General features: G+C 34.9%; 1 protein-coding gene across 1 annotated transcript in view; it reads left to right on the top strand.

Annotated features, from left to right (window-relative positions):
- The window catches only part of FBN2 (fibrillin 2), a 240,438-nt gene that overhangs the window by 143,012 nt on the left and 81,208 nt on the right, over positions 1 to 16,218 (top strand). Inside the window, exons 16-19 of the mRNA XM_072840875.1 lie at positions 5,498 to 5,650; positions 8,490 to 8,543; positions 10,118 to 10,243; positions 12,832 to 12,957. Coding sequence (XP_072696976.1) covers positions 5,498 to 5,650; positions 8,490 to 8,543; positions 10,118 to 10,243; positions 12,832 to 12,957 — 459 coding nt within the window. The remainder of the gene's footprint in view (positions 1 to 5,497; positions 5,651 to 8,489; positions 8,544 to 10,117; positions 10,244 to 12,831; positions 12,958 to 16,218) is intronic.

Here is a 16,218-nt window from a genome sequence, read left to right as displayed (position 1 = left end):
TTGGAAAAACAAAGACAGATCTGTACCATGGAGAACTATTCAGCCATAAAAAGGAAGTAAGTATTGATAAATGCGCAAATATGAATGAGCCTTGAAAACATTATGCTTGGTGAAAGGAGCCACTCACAAAATCCCAGGTAGCATATGATTCCATTCATATGAAATATCCAAAGCAAACAAACATACAGAAACACAGCAGATTATTGTTGCTTAGCGAAGAGAGGGTAAGGGTGCCAAAGAGGTTAAGGGCTAAAGGCATTTTTGAGATAGTGAAATGTTCTAAAACCAGTTGTAGTGATGGGTATATGTATCTGTGAATATATTTTTAAAGAACTATTGAATTATATTCCTTAAATGGGTAAATTCTTAGGTATGTAAATTACACCTCAGTAAAATCGTTTAAAAAAAATGTACAGTGAGCCCAGCAAGCTCCTTGCAGAAGGCTCTGATAAGATGCAAGTCAGAAATGTTGGAAAAGAAAAGGTATCCTCAAATCAAAGTACTTGATAATGTTAGCTGACTGAGTCTTTACGTAACAATAGATTTAGATTTTGTAATTTTAAACAAATAAGATATGAAATGGGGATAAACCCTGGTTTTACTCAAACACACTGTAAAATGTAAGTAACTTCTACTGTAGAACTTGGACTTATATCAGAAGGTAGAAATGTTTTCACATAGTTTTTTTTTTCTCATCACTGTGTAGCTAACTATAGAAACGGAAGAGTATGAGAGAGAATATATATTTTATTCTAAACCGTTCCCCAAAAAATAAAAAAATAAATAAAAAATAAAAAATAAACTAAAAAAAATAAACAGTTCCCTATAACTTCACTGTTTTTAAGAGGGTGCTCTTCCCAAATGGGTTCGATGCAAACCAGGGTTAGTAGGCATCAGCTTTAAAGAGGCAGACAAATCACAAATGTCATTAGCATTTCAGAACCCAACCATAATGTCCTAATGACACCAGCAGAATGAGTTAGTTGTAAAAGCTTAATTCACTTATTTCTCCAGTGGGCTTTCATAGGACCCGTAGGGTGCATTAGCCATTGTGCACCCTCTGTTTTTCAGGTGACTCAGTAAAAGGCCTGCAAACTCATTGCTTTAAGAGCATAGGTGAAAAAAAAAAAAAAAGAGCATAGGTGAGAGAAATGAAATTCTTTCTTAGATATAGATGATAATACTTTTCTCTATGACAACCAAAACATTTGGGTCCTGAAAGAAGGGGGAGGGGGAAAAAAGCAACAGCAGATGGAAATAATCTGTCCACTTAAGTTCATCCACTGTCTCCAGTCTAGGATTTATTTCAGCTTACAAGATTGTCAGCACTTGGTTCAGAGGTATTTTAAATACAGCAGCCAGAAGAATGTACCTCCTTCCTGCTTACGAGAGCTATTTTCACTGACTTTAATGAATGCACTTTCCCCCTTCCTTTACCTAGATGATTCTGTTGAAATCTATGATGAGTACAAAAACCAGTTTTGGAGGAAGAAATTATTTTTCCGTTAAGCAACCAATCTAGGAGTAGTTATAAGAAATTCCGTGTTTCAAACACAAATCTGCATTTTCTCATCCACATACTGAAAAGGTATCAGACATTGTTGGAAAGCCTTCAGGTTTTCACAGTTGTGGTCAATTAAAGTTTTTGAAAACACCATTTGTTCTGTGTCTAAAATTATATATTGCTATTCCCATAACATGCTAGATTTTTTTTCATCTCTTCTGCCTTTGGTGATGTCTTTGAGATGTGTTGATTCTTGAAGTTAGAGATGAATCACTACTATGAATTATTGTTAGGATTAGTGCTTCAATTTTAGATTTATCTTTTGCGTACTTTTGTTTCCTTAGACACTGAGATGTTGGTTTTTATCTTCAGAAACTATTACTATTACTATTATTAAACTATTACTGTAACTAGTATGTTGAAGAAGCATGACACATAGGCAGGACAGAAAGAAAAGGCAACTATATTTAGTCTCTTCCATCCTTTTAAAATGTATCTTTAAATTTATTCAGTAGAAGCTATTTACCCAATAAGTAAAGAAGAAAAACCAGGCAACCCTATAACTTTACTATTCTTTTTTTTTTTTAAGATTTTATTTATTTATTCATGAGAGACACAGAGAGAGGGAAAGAAGCAGAGACACAGGCAAGGAAAGGGAGAAGCAGGCCTCATGCAAGGAGCCCGATGTGGGATTTGATCCTGGTCTCCAGGATCACACCCTGGGCCAAAGGCAGGCGCTAAACCGCTGAGCCACACAGGGATCCCCTAACTTTACTATTCTTAAATCTATGTAATGAAAACAATCTAAATTAATAAATTAGAATGCCTGGTACCATATAATAATATTCTAAACCTGACTTGAAGTTACAGCTTCTCTTGCGAGCTCAGACATTCTTGAGCAAGATATTTTCTGATTCCACAAGGATCAAAGTGCAGGAGGAAGGGTGAGAAGGGTGAGAAGACAGAAGCACTGGTGACTTTCCTAGGATAGCTTCAAGGTTTCTGGGCTTCCCCAGTGTTTAAAGCATCCCTTCCTTTCATAGTTCCTCTGGAAGCATTCAGCTGCCCTTCCTGAGATGCAGACACTGCCTTTTTCTCCTGGGGGCCCTCCTGGCCCACTCTCTGGTCTTTTAGCAATCCATTTCAGAGGCTCTCTCTGATTGTCTCACCTCCATGCCATTGCTTTAGGACCCTCTCTCTCTCTTTTTTTTTTTTTAAGATTTTATTATTTATTCATGAGAGGTACAGAAAGAAAGGCAGAGACATAAGCAAGAGGGAGAAGCAGGCTCCCCACGAGGAGCTCGATGTGGGACTTGATCCCAGGACCCCAGGATCACGCTCGGAGTCAAAGGCAGATGCTCAACCATTGAGCTACCCAGGTGTCCCTAGGACCCTCTTTTCATGTGGCCCATGCCTAATCCAAGTGGCATGCCGTCCTTTGCCCTGTTAACCTTATGAATAGAGGTGGATGTCACTTGCTCCTCCAGTAGGAATTACAGCCACTCACTTCTGCCTGTAGGAATCCCAGGCAGAGCCGGGCACAAAGCTCTTCACCTGCTCCCTGGAAAGTTCTCTTGGGACCAGTGGTGAGGATGGAAGCACCCCGAACTCATGAACGCATAATCTATCTCTTGACAAAAAAAAAATTCCTCCTCAAAAAGTCCTCTCTTAATTGTCACTGTTTCAAATGATGTCGTCTATATTGGGAGGGTTTTCAGGACCTGACAAGTGATTTTCCATATCCACTTCCTTCAGGATGTAGTCTCAAAATTCACCTCGTTATTTGATATTTAGCCCCTTGGGAATTCAGCTTAAGTTTCCTTTTTTCCTACATTAGCTTAAGAGTATTTTGATATCATTATCAACACTGTTGGACACTTCTGTTAGCTGAAAGGTTAATTTTCTTTATCCTAGTTATGGTCCTTATTAGCTCTGTGGACTTGGGCAAGGTACATTACTTTTCTTTGCCTCCTTTCCTCATTAGTTTTTTGAGAATTAAATAAGTTAGTATTAGATTTATTTATACAAAGCTCTGAACAGTGTCTGGAATTTAACATGCCCAATAAATTAGCTATTGCAGTTATTATTGTTTTATTAAACTAGAAGAGTGGCCTCACCTCTAGGGCATAGATGTCTTGGAGTTGCTACTTTAAGCAATAAAGAAAAGTTGACACTCAAGAAAGAAGAATAAAATTAACATTTTGCATCTATGCATACTTTACCAGCAGTTGTAGAACCTGAGAAAATCCTTTAAAAATTCTATTCTTTAAGAAAAGTCATGGAGAAATTTGATAGCACAGAAAAGATAACAGCTCAGCAGTGTTTAGGTCCAGGCCCGCACCAAAATATTTATGTGATGGTGCTTTCAGTGCCTCTTCCTTTGTCCACCTATGAGCAGTGTCTTAGTTAAAATGAACTAAGATTCCAATCTGGTGCCTTTGAACAGTTAAAGGTTGACTGTCCTCATGAAAAATAGAAGAGAGAAATAAAGTAGTCATCATGTTTTTTGGGTATTTCCTATGTGTTTCACATACTGCGCTTTGTGCTTCACAAACAACTCTCATTTATGGTATAAATTCTGTCCTTATTTAATGGATGAGAAATGTGTTAAATATTTTAAGATCCATCCCATAGGGACCAGAACCCAGGACAATTCATGTTCCCAAAACCTACACATATGTTACATTACTTTCTCTTCCATGGACCTTCTCGTGTTGGGTATTCTAAACAACTTTGTTAATCTGTAACCCATACCAGTATACAATGTGTCTCACTCTTCCAGTGAGTACCATAGCTTTTTATCAACTTGCTTTTAAAAATTGTATGAAGATCATGTTCTCAACATGAACACAGAAATAAATTTAACTGTTCTTTGATGCTTTCTGAGGTGATAGATGTCATCCTAGGAACTCATAAAAATCATATTGTGAATCCTAAACTATGTTCTTCTATTCGTGCATATTTGTCTTTGAGTCAAGTCCTACTCTTACACATAACTCGGAGCTGACTTTGCCAGACTTCATCTCAGCAGAAGCAGAAGGGGACAACATGTCCTCTCTCTAGGGTGGTTGTGGTAAATCTCATGTCCTCTTCCATGTGAGCATTCACACATCTCATTTTCTGGTGTAGCTGTAAATCTCACTATTTTAATGAGAAACATCACCAGATCATAAGCAGTAGGTGACTCAGTAGGTTACTCTCTATAATAAGTAGATGAAGTTATTTCCAACAAGTTGTGAATAACTATGTCAGCATACTGTTTAAAAATCATGCTGCTTCTCTGGCCTCTCTGGTGATCTTCGTTTTTCATAGTTCACCATTTACTGTCTCATAAAGTTGTAGCATATTTTATGAGAATTCAGAGCAAGAGCCTAAGTAGTGTATGCTTCTTCGGGACATAGCATGACACAACAGGAACAGGAAGAGCGTTGGAAGTCATGTAGCCTGAGTATAAACTCCAGCTTGAGCAGTGAGTAGTCTAGGACTGGAGCTACTTACAGAATCCCTCCAAATCTTGTCTTCCTCATCTCTAAAATATGGATAATGATCACTGTCCTATGGAGTTGGTGATCAGAATGTTTAACAAGATTATGTCTGTAGAGCCACTAAACACAACACTGAGGACACACAGCAGTGGCTTTTATTTTTACACCTGGGTTTTTTGTGGGTCTGAGATTAAGACCCAGTCACAGTAGTCAACTGGGGCTTGGCAAGAAAAGCCTTCTAACTCAGAAAGTTGAAGTAAGAAATTTCTCCAAGTAGTGTACTCTCAAGGTTGTTTACCATCCTGCACTTCATTGTTCCTGAGAAATTCAGTGGAAATAACACGTGTCATTTTGAGTATAGGATAGCCAGTGAAAGAAGAAGAGAAGTGGCAGGTGCCCTCTAGAAGTTTCCCATCTAGTAGCTACTTAGGTGAAAAGAAGCCCTCAGCTTTGAAATCTCTTAATCTCCATCAACATTTCAAATCATTGTTCTTTTATCTCCTTTTAGATACTCACATGCGCAGTACATGCTACGGTGGGATCAAGAAGGGAGTGTGTGTCCGTCCTTTCCCTGGTGCGGTGACCAAGTCTGAATGCTGCTGTGCCAATCCAGACTACGGTTTTGGAGAGCCCTGCCAGCCCTGCCCTGCTAAAAATTCAGGTAGTGTCATTGGCCAGTTTCACATCTGGTGAAGAATCTAGAAAGGTAACATTAGGTATCTGGCCAAAGAGGACATAAGCTCTGTTTTCAGTTGAAGAAATCAAAATTTGTGTTGGTATGTGAGGCATAGAATGAGGAGATTTGGCCTGTATTTACCTATGATCTCTGGGCAAAGTACATACAGGGAATAGAAGAATGTATTCGCTGACCTAATTAGGATTGTTACAACAGATTACAATTAAACATGGATGCCTTAGCCTCACTGTTTTTGATCTTTCATATCACTTTAAAGATGAATAGCATAAAATCTACTTGATACATTCAAGGTTATAATAAATTCATAGGAGCCTGATTATATTTATTTATATTTCATCTTCCACAGCATAGTCTTAGTCTATAGTCTGTCAGTAGTTCCAGCAAGTAATAAACACTTTTACTGATTTATTCACAAATACATGCATATTATATGGTCTAATTCTTTGACTATTCTGTGACTTGTGGTTATCTATATTTTTACAAAATCTGTACTGAATTTGTGTAAGTACAATAGGGATTCAACAATAAATGCAATCTCTTTTTTTTTTTGAAGTTAGGAATAGTTGGAAGTATAGACAGGCAAAAACATAAACTACAGTTTAGTAGTTTATACTGGTTAGTGCCTTACAAAGGACAGAAACAGAGAACTGGGAGAACATGAAGGGGAAGGAGCAGTAAATGGTTTTGGGAAGTTGGGAGGGACTCCACGGGGCCAGGGGTGGGGGTGGGTGACTGCTCAGTTTGGTTTTGAAAAAAAGAATAAGAACATTCCAGATAGAAGGTGGAAGAAAGGGATTTTAGCAAGGGGAAATGGCTTGTAATTCTTTTGAGAATCCTAAGTGGATTGTTCAAATGTTAGCAAAGCATCAGGTTCTCTAGAAGGGAGGAACTTCTTTTTTTAAAAAACAAGAAGAGTTAATGTAGGGAATTGTGCCCTAAAAATATTTAAGTCAATTATGCATATACAAAAGAAGTATAGAAATTGGTAACAAGACTAGATAAAAAAAGAGGAGTAAACTAATAAAATCTGGAATCTAGAAACAGATGTGACAATAAATGGGAATGTAGGATACAATAAAGATATCGGTAAGGAAAGATCGAAGTATTGAATATTGTTGATAAATATTAGGAAAAAAAATGTGGAATTAGCTCCCTGCACTAGACTTACAAAATAATCCTCTTTTAGATAGAATATATTAACTATTTGTTATTTTGTAATAATAAAGGACTCTCAGAGCAGAAAGCCAACACTAAAATACACATATAAATTGGAAAAATGTGTTTCTTAATTTGTAAGGAATTTACATTAATTGGTAAGGAAAGTTGAGATCATCTATAGAAAAAAGTGCACTATGCACAAACAAGATTTCACACAAAAACAAATGCCAATGGTAGAGAACCACGTGATAGAATGTGCTAAAGTTAAAAAAAAATTAAAACAAGGTATCATTTTTGTTTATTAGATTGGTAAAGTTTAGATGCTTGCTTTTGCCCATATGAGTACTCTCTCATACTGCTAGAAGGCTAACCTGGGGACATGTAAAAAGAGGAGAACTAGCAGAAGCCTTAAAGAGAGGCATAAATTCTGAGCAGTTTTACTTTCAAGAGATTAACCTAGTGATAAAATAGAATTTCACATTATTTATTATAATTGCTAAAAGTTGGACAAACCTGATCTCATCATTAAGACATGGCTTGAATAAATGTGGTACATCTACATAACAGAAAAAAATACTAGTCTATATTTAAATGGAATATTAACATAAATGTATATGACAAAGTGCAGAGGATCCTACCTACCCTGCTCCCCTCTTAAACCTCTGTGATCTAGGCAAATCATTTCCATCTCTGACCCAATTTTTTCAGGTGTCAAAGAGGGGAGATAATGGTATCTAGTTTGTGAATATTACTCAGCTATGAAAAAGAATGAGATCTTACCATTTGTGGCGGCTAGGATGAACCTAGAAGGTATGATGCTTAGTGAAGTAAGACAAAGAGAGATACCATATGATTTCATTTGCATGTAGAATCTAAAAATCAAAACAAAGCAAACTCATAAAGTCAAAAGCAGACTCATAAATACAGAGAACAAACTAATGGTTGCAAGGGGGTGGAAGGATAGGCCAAATGAGTGAAGGGGAGTAGAAGGTTTAGGCTTCCAGTTATGGAATCAATAAGTCACAGGGATGAAAGGTAGAGCATAGGGAATACAGTCAGTGGTACTGTGACCATGTTGTGTGCTGAGGAATGGTAGCTACACTTGTGGTGAGCACAACAGAACATATCAAATTGTCCAGTTGTAATGTTGTACACCTAAAACTAATGGAACATTGTGTGTAACCTACACTTCAATAAAAAATATATCTACTTTTTAATATTGGGAGGAGTAAATAAATTATTAGAGGTAAAATGCTAGAATAATACCAGATACATGGTAAATACTGTTAGACTAAGTATTGTCTACTATAATTTTGTTATTGAGAGAAAATAATGAAAAAGCACTCTCTACAATACAATTTGGAGTTTTTTTTAGTTTCCATACATAGAAAGTATTTGTAACATTTATTAATATATTAGCTATGTTCAGAGTGATAATAACTTAGTAGTTTTTATTTTTATGTTTATCTGTGATTTTGGAATTATTACAATATGTGCTATATTTCTATGTGCTAGAAAATAATAATAATTTTTTCATTTAAAAAATTATTACTAGTAATTTTTCTTCATGGTACTTCTGGAGTGATGTAAGTTACATGTGTATGGAGAGGTAGATTTTAATTTATGTATTTTTTTTATCTTCTAGCTGAATTCCATGGTCTTTGTAGTAGTGGAGTAGGTATCACTGTGGATGGAAGAGGTAACTATTCACTTCTCAATCTTACAGTATTTATGTGATTGATAGCTTTATGATTAGAACATGAATATGAATGTATTTAATATGTTAAAAATATATCAGTGTAAAATAATAAGATAAATTATCTCTTAGAACAGTGGTTATAAGCTAGGATGTTAATATGTAGATGTGCATGTTTCCTAGCAGATAAATACTTAACTGTTACATATTATTGAAAATGTCCCTGACAAACTTCAACCATAATTTTGTGGGTACTGTTGCTTAGGAAGAAACTAGAGTTGGTACTTAGATTTTTTTAAAAAGTGAGTCATTTTAAATAAAAAAAAATTGGTGCTGACATTTTAAAAATCTTTAAGACATACTTGATATGGATTAGGTTTGGGATTTACTACCCTAAAAATATGTTGTTAAGATTATTGATGCCTAAGAATACTGAGAGGATTTTAAATGTAAGTAAAGAAGTAAAATCTGTCGACATTTTCTTATTTTAAACTTATCAAGATGATCTACAAAATTCCACTCTGAAACCTTGAATATTAAATAAATACGTGTTTATAGCTTTAAGGTTCTTTTGTATACATAGAGTATATACATATAGTTTCTTTTGTATTATTTTTAAAGAAAACTATAAGATACTGGTAGTCTTCACTTTACATATATAGTCTTTTCCGTTTGTGTTTGAGAAGATTTTAGACACATTATAGATTAGTTACAGCAATATTGCATCTTTGCCATGAACATCAGAAACCAGAATGAAGAAACAAACTTTTACAAGGATGTTTCTCCCAAAAATGAAAAAGCTGGCGTTTCTGGCATATGTTAAGGTCACCCAAATTCAAGAAAACAACTGTTAGGATTAAAATTTGAGCATAGTGACCAAAATTTGATTTTGTATTTTTCATCCCTTCTCAGTATAGTCCCCAGCAGAGCCAACCACTTGTGGGAACTACAAGGTTGTTCAAACAAGCACATTGCTCCTCGAGTCTTACTGCCTATAGCTGACAGAGTAGTCCTGTTCATGGGTTATTGTAAAACATTGTGTTGTTAAGCATCCACATTTGAACTGTCCTCTCCATTAATTTTAACTTCTCAAGAATGAGAAATATTTATTAAGTATCATATTACTCACTTGACTGTAAAAAAAATGATAATAAAATAGAAATATTCCATGCCGTTGGGGACCATAAAATTATATAGGTCACCCTAATAAATGTTTGTCTTTTAATTAGATGGTTATAATACCTATCAAGTTAAGTTTTCCTTTGGATTTTGAGCCAAGAAGCTATAAATTTCTTTATTAATTTTATCATAAATACCAGCACATTACATGGGTTAGTCCTTTTTATTTCTGCCAGTCTCCTTCATTTTTCTTTTAACTTACCATGGAATTATCCTGTAATCCCCCACTTTTATTCTCTTATTCCTTATTTTCATTTCCTTTCCCTTTCTGAAAGGCAGGCAAATTGTGGTTTTGCAGAGTTAAGCAGTTTATATGTTGAGCGGTCTTTATTAGACCTACATGTGTCAACAAACAATAAAATGTCTGTGAGCATTGAATTTTCCAACATTTAATGCAGATATCAACGAATGTGCTTTGGATCCCGATATATGTGCCAATGGAATTTGTGAAAATCTACGTGGTAGTTACCGTTGTAATTGCAACAGTGGCTATGAACCAGATGCATCTGGAAGAAACTGTATTGGTAAGTTGCCCTGTCTATCCAGGAGCCTACTGTATAGTTTCATTCCATGGATTCTAAGAAAAATCTAAATACAAATAAGTGAATAAAACTGCAGCTCTTACAGTTCCTCTTGTTTCGTTCTTACTAAAAAAATAAAAAATAAAAATCCACCCAATTCTGTTACACAGTAACAAACTTTTTAGTAGCATAACTCAGTATTTAAATCATTCTTTTCCTAAATGAATTGATGTGTACCCAGTTATTGGCCTGTTGTATTTCTACATACATCTTAATCCTATAATTTTTTTCACTGAGAAATTGAGAATTAACAGGGCAGTATGGATAATAGTAAGTTAAGAAAATAAAGTATTACAGGTTGAAAACTTTGACTTACAAAGAAACAACTGGTTACTGCAACTTACCCAAACATGATTACTGAGATAGGTTTTTCTTTTTATAATTTATAAGAGAATGTGAAAACTCAGTTTATGTACTTAAGAATTTATGAAGAGTGTAAACTTTCTCATGGAGCACTCGAGTCCACTTTTATAAAGTGAATGTTTTTAAATCCATCATATGTAATCATTGTTACATCTGATCATTGATGACTCTTATTTTCAAGTCTTGGTGACTGTACTTAGAAATACATTTTCCTACACTTGTCAGTACTGGCTCATTATTATTGAATATATTCACATGATCCTGAGTTGAAGACATAAATGTAGTCAAGTACAGTTAAGCACACAGGCACCCTGCTGAAAACAGGGAGATTTGGTGAGCATTTACACACTGAACACAGTTTGTGGCATTACTTAACTTTTTAGAGTAGGCATATGAATATTTTTGATAAAAATTAAAATTGCATTTTAAAATAAAAATTAAACTAAAGTTCAATTTTAGTCTGCTAGAGTTGCTGTAACAAAGTAGCAAAATTTGAGTTGCTTAAAGCAACAGAAATTTAGTTTCTCATGGTTTGGGAAGTCAGAAGTCTAAAATCAAGGTGTCCAGGGGGCTGTGCTCTCTCTCATGGCTCCAGGAGAAGATCCTTCCTTCCCTCTTCCAGCCTCCGGTGTGTGCCTACAATCCTGATGTTTCTTGGCTTGTTAGATGCATCACTGTGGTCACATGTCCATCTTTTCCCTGGGTATTTTCACATCATCTTCCTGCTGTGTTTCACATCATTTCCCCTTTTTTTATGGACGGCAGTCATGTTGGATTACAGCCTCCCCTAATGATCTCATTTTAACTTAATTACTTCTTAAACATGCCTGTTTCCAAATAAGGTCACATTATGACTTCAACATAACTTTTTTGAGGGACATATTTTAACCCACAGCACGGAATAGTGGATAAATTATTTGTAACACAGACACTTAATGCAACATACGATAATAGGGAAGTTTATGGTAATGCTTAAAATATAGAGTTAGTTTTTAAAACTCAAAATTCAGAATTGGAGCAAAAATATGACACTCAAAGGAAAAAATCAGATAAAATACAGAAAATAACATTTATCAGAGCTGATGGAATCATAGCAAATATTTTTCCAATCTCTGTTTTCCAAATTTTCACAACATATTGTGCATATTGTTTGGTAAGGCACAATTGTTATTTGCAAGATTAAAACAATATAAGTTGAAGGAACTATTCTCTCAAAATTGCAACTTTTATTTCTTTCTGTTATTAACTACATTAGAAAAAGTGAGTGTGGATAGGAAGAGAGAACTCAGTGTGAGCTTCTTAAATCTGAGCTGTAGACAATATTTTCTAGGCTGTTCTAGGCCATTAAAGGAATATACAAAATAAATCATTAATTTCCCACTAATAATGAATTGTTTCTGAAGTAAAAACTTAATGGAAAAAGAGTAGTAAACACCTTTTGTTTAACTGCCACTTAATGTGTTTTTATTAGAATTTTAATCAGAAAAAATGTTTTTAAAAATCATCTATTGTTTTTATTACATATAAATAAATCCATAGTCAAGTGAGTTTAATCTTTTGATATATTTCATTGGTGCTTTTAAATGTATAATATATGTGTGTGTGTATGTTGATGTATATTCATTCCAAGAGCTTCAAAACATTTTCACAGTAGCCACCAGTATAGAAATGTTCCATATGAGTCAAACCAAATATATTTTCCTTAAGATCAATGAATGTGCTATGAGCACAGAAAGACTAAGAATGGCAGGGGGAGAAGGGTGAGGTAGGCAAAGGGGATTAAGAAGTGCCAACTTCCAGTTATAAAATAAATATGTCGTGGGGATGAAAAGTACAGCATAAGGAATACAGTCAATGTTGCAAAAACTTTGTATGGTTTGTACACTTATTACCATGGTGAGCTTTGCCTAATGTATATAAATACTGAATCACTGTCGTGCAGACCTGAAGCTAGTAGAATACTGTATATCAACTATATTCAACTAAAATATATATTCAGTTTTTAAAAGGAGAGATGAAAAAAATAAATAAACAAACAAATTAATTAAAAGGAGAGATGAAATCAAGGAGGGAGTGAGGGGAGGAATCAAATAAAAATAGAACCTTGCTGGTCTCTGGCCTATTCATTTCACTATGCCTGTCTCCTGTCTCCTGCTGACTGCTTTCAGACATCGATGAGTGCTTGGTCAACAGATTGCTTTGTGACAATGGCCTGTGCAGAAACACTCCTGGGAGTTACAGTTGTACATGCCCCCCTGGGTACGTGTTCAGAACAGAGACTGAGACTTGTGAAGGTAAGAGCCATCTTCCTCACCATCGGGGTGAGTAGTAAGCACTAAGAGATATGCATGGACGTTGGTCAAGGACATCGATGAAAAAAAATAGCAAACAAACTATTATCTAAATGTTTTTTTAAATATAATAATCTCTTTCAGCTCATCTGCCAGTTTTAGGAATAGCATGTACTGAGATGCCCGGCCAGTACATGTGACTCTTGATCTCGGGGTCATGAGTTTGAGCCCCATGTTCCTGTAGAGATTACTAAAACAAATAATAAATCTTAAAAAAGAGAGGAAGAATAAGAAAAGAGCATGTACCTATCCCAGTTTACAAAATCTATCAGTTTGGTTCCATTCAGATCAAATATCAACAAACACTTTGAAGTTCTGGCTGGGGTAGGAGGCGGGGGGTGCAAAGAGTTTGTTTTACTTGCTAAAATAAAATGGCAGATTTTTGTATGTTTTCTTTTCCCCTTTTAAAAACTACTGGGACATATTCACGCTGGCCTTGGGGGATCTGAATCGTAGTGGTAGAGTCAGCCCTGAGGCATTTTATTTATGAAATGAATGATAAATCTCAGAGGTTGGCCCATAAAATATTTGGGGCCTGAGTCAATATGGCCACCTTACATAAATCTATAGTCTAAGAAAATTGTCGTTTTCATTTGATTTAAAAGTTATCGTTTGGGTTTCTAGATCATAAATCACTGTTTAAAAAATATCTTCATTTTCTTCCAACCACATTTCTGTACAAGGGATGTTATGTGAGTGGCTTACATGACAAAACGCCTCATTTCCGCCGAGATACCAGCTGAGCAAGCAGTGCATTCAATTATGTTTTTGTTTCTTGATCAAAGTACTGTGTATTTCAGAATAATCTGTTATATGACTACTAGTCATTGTTCTTTTTAAGTCTCACTGTGTGGGCCTGTAGAAGTGTCTGATGACATTCTCAAATCCAGAAACTGCTGCCAAAGTCACTTACAAAAAAAAAAAAAAGATTTAATCTTTAATTAATTTGAACAGACCTTTCCTTATCTGTTAAAGTATTTATTTCGTAGTGACTCCATAGCCAAGAAAACAGCAATAGTAATATGATGCAAAAAGATGTTAACATTCTCTCTTCATCTTATTGTTTCATTTCAAAGCATTCTTGTGAACAGAAACAAGTTAGGACTTGAACAAGATGCCAGAACACAAATGACTCAGCTGAAGTCAATGAAATGCAATTACAACGTGCAGTTCTAAGTTTGGATTGAATTGGAGGGGCCATTGAAAAACAATAATTAGCCTGGAAAAAAGAAATAAGAAAACCTCAGTATAAAATGCACTTTCCCTAAACTTAGTCCTGATAACTGTCCTTTTGGAGGAGATCCTCAAAGAAAAGGGCTCACTCCCATCCTACTTGAAGATTTATCTTTTCCATAGCTGAGCAAAACTGCTCAAAACTTAAGAGTTTTGAAGATCTTTCTGTCAGATAGAAAAACTGCCTTTTCAGAGTAGCTCAGGCTTTGCCAATATACTCACCTAGAATGTTTCCTACTAGCACCCATTTCCACCCACTCTGACACCGTCATCCTTCAGAATTGCTCTGAGATACTTACTTTGTAAAAAGATATTCTAGCCATATTTCCTCCATTCATTTTTTTGGAGGATGGGAGAATGGATTTCAAGAGTTGTATTTTTTTTTCCTTATTCCCAGTTTTCTGCACTCCTTTCCACTGCCTTTATCCATTTTATAAACCTATTGTGTTTTTGAGGATAAGTTTCTGTTAAATGTCAAGAAACACTGAAAGCAAGAGCACTGTAGGACAGACACCTTCTTGGTTTAACTGGAAAGCTGATGAACTGGTTTGCTTGCCCACAGTCACAATACTCTTTGGTGCTATTGGGAGAGAAGCACGTGATAGGGAAAACTAAACTGTCTTTGAATCAGTTTGATCCAAGTTCTGTTTGTGCACGGAATTATCAGTGATATTTATAGCATATTTCCACTATTTAACAAGTAAGATGGAATCAAAGGATATGAAGAGCCCAAATACTGAAACGTAAATCAAAGGCAGGGATTTGTCTGCCTATAGGAACAACTGAAGAATAGGAGTGAATGATGTTTAATAACATTGGATGACTACATAAATAGAAGGGACATTAATACCAATCAGGCAACAGCACTGGTTAGGATGAGTGCCCTTTACTTTTGTCCAGAGGATAATTATTCCCGATAAATCTAAGTATTTTCTTTAATACAAAATATATATCTGTCTTTCATAAGAAAGAAGTTCATGTTATGTAAATAAAAGAGAAATGACAGAAATATTTTGGCTCTAGCTTTATGACATTGGTGGAAATAAAAATGATTTATTGTGAGAAACCTAACCAAATAACTTATTTCTCACTTTGTTCCCACTGCTGAGTTATTTGCATTTTATTAAGTGGTTTTAAAAAAAATGACTTGAAAGCCACAAATCTCTTTTTCCCTTGGGTCTTCTAATTTCTACCATTGCATTTATACAGTAAATGTGTCTGCCTGGAGCACTTCTCTTTTTTCTATTCTTTATAAACTAATTTCCAAAGACTAAGCAGAGAATTATTAGCAGATTCACTGGAGACTCTAGCTTTCTCTGTACATATTTACTACAGTCACTAATTTTGCTTGTCATTCATGTTTTCAACAGGCTATTTTAAATATATAATAAATAGCAGTAATAATAAAGATCTTCTGATATTTCAGACTGAAGTTATAAAAAATTTATTTTACTTTTTTTGTTTGAGCTCTGCGAGTCTGTGAAAGTTAACATTTTTACAGCAAGCACTGTGGTTTAGATTGTGTTTCCAGTGACATAACTAGTTAAATGTAAACCAGATGTGCTTTGAAGTTTATTTCCAGGAATGTACAGTGAACTGTTTCAATTCCTGGTTCCATGACATTTGTAACATAAAAACATTGTATTTAAAGAAAAATTAAACAGTTGATATTTGTAGCTGTCATTGCATGTGTTTATAGTTTTGGAGTTCATAATTACTTAATTTAGAATAGGGATTTGAAAGTATATGACATTGACATTTTGCTTTTTGGGGGAGCTTCTTGTAAATGAAATTAATAGGTGAATTATATATAGTTTGTCCTCAGATTAGTTATCTCCTCTTTTTTTTTTTTTTTTTTGCTGATTCCTTTTTTACATTGTGGTTTTATTAAAAGAATTCTAATACTCTGGAATAGATGTTTTCCTTCCAAATATGTGCTGTATTTATAAAACCTGTTCTATTTTTTCCTTG

Source organism: Canis lupus, chromosome 10, assembly GCF_048164855.1.
Source record: "Canis lupus baileyi chromosome 10, mCanLup2.hap1, whole genome shotgun sequence".
Lineage (NCBI taxonomy): Eukaryota > Metazoa > Chordata > Mammalia > Carnivora > Canidae > Canis > Canis lupus.
Note: the sequence above shows the minus strand (reverse complement) of the source record. Positions and strands in the feature narration are given on the sequence as shown.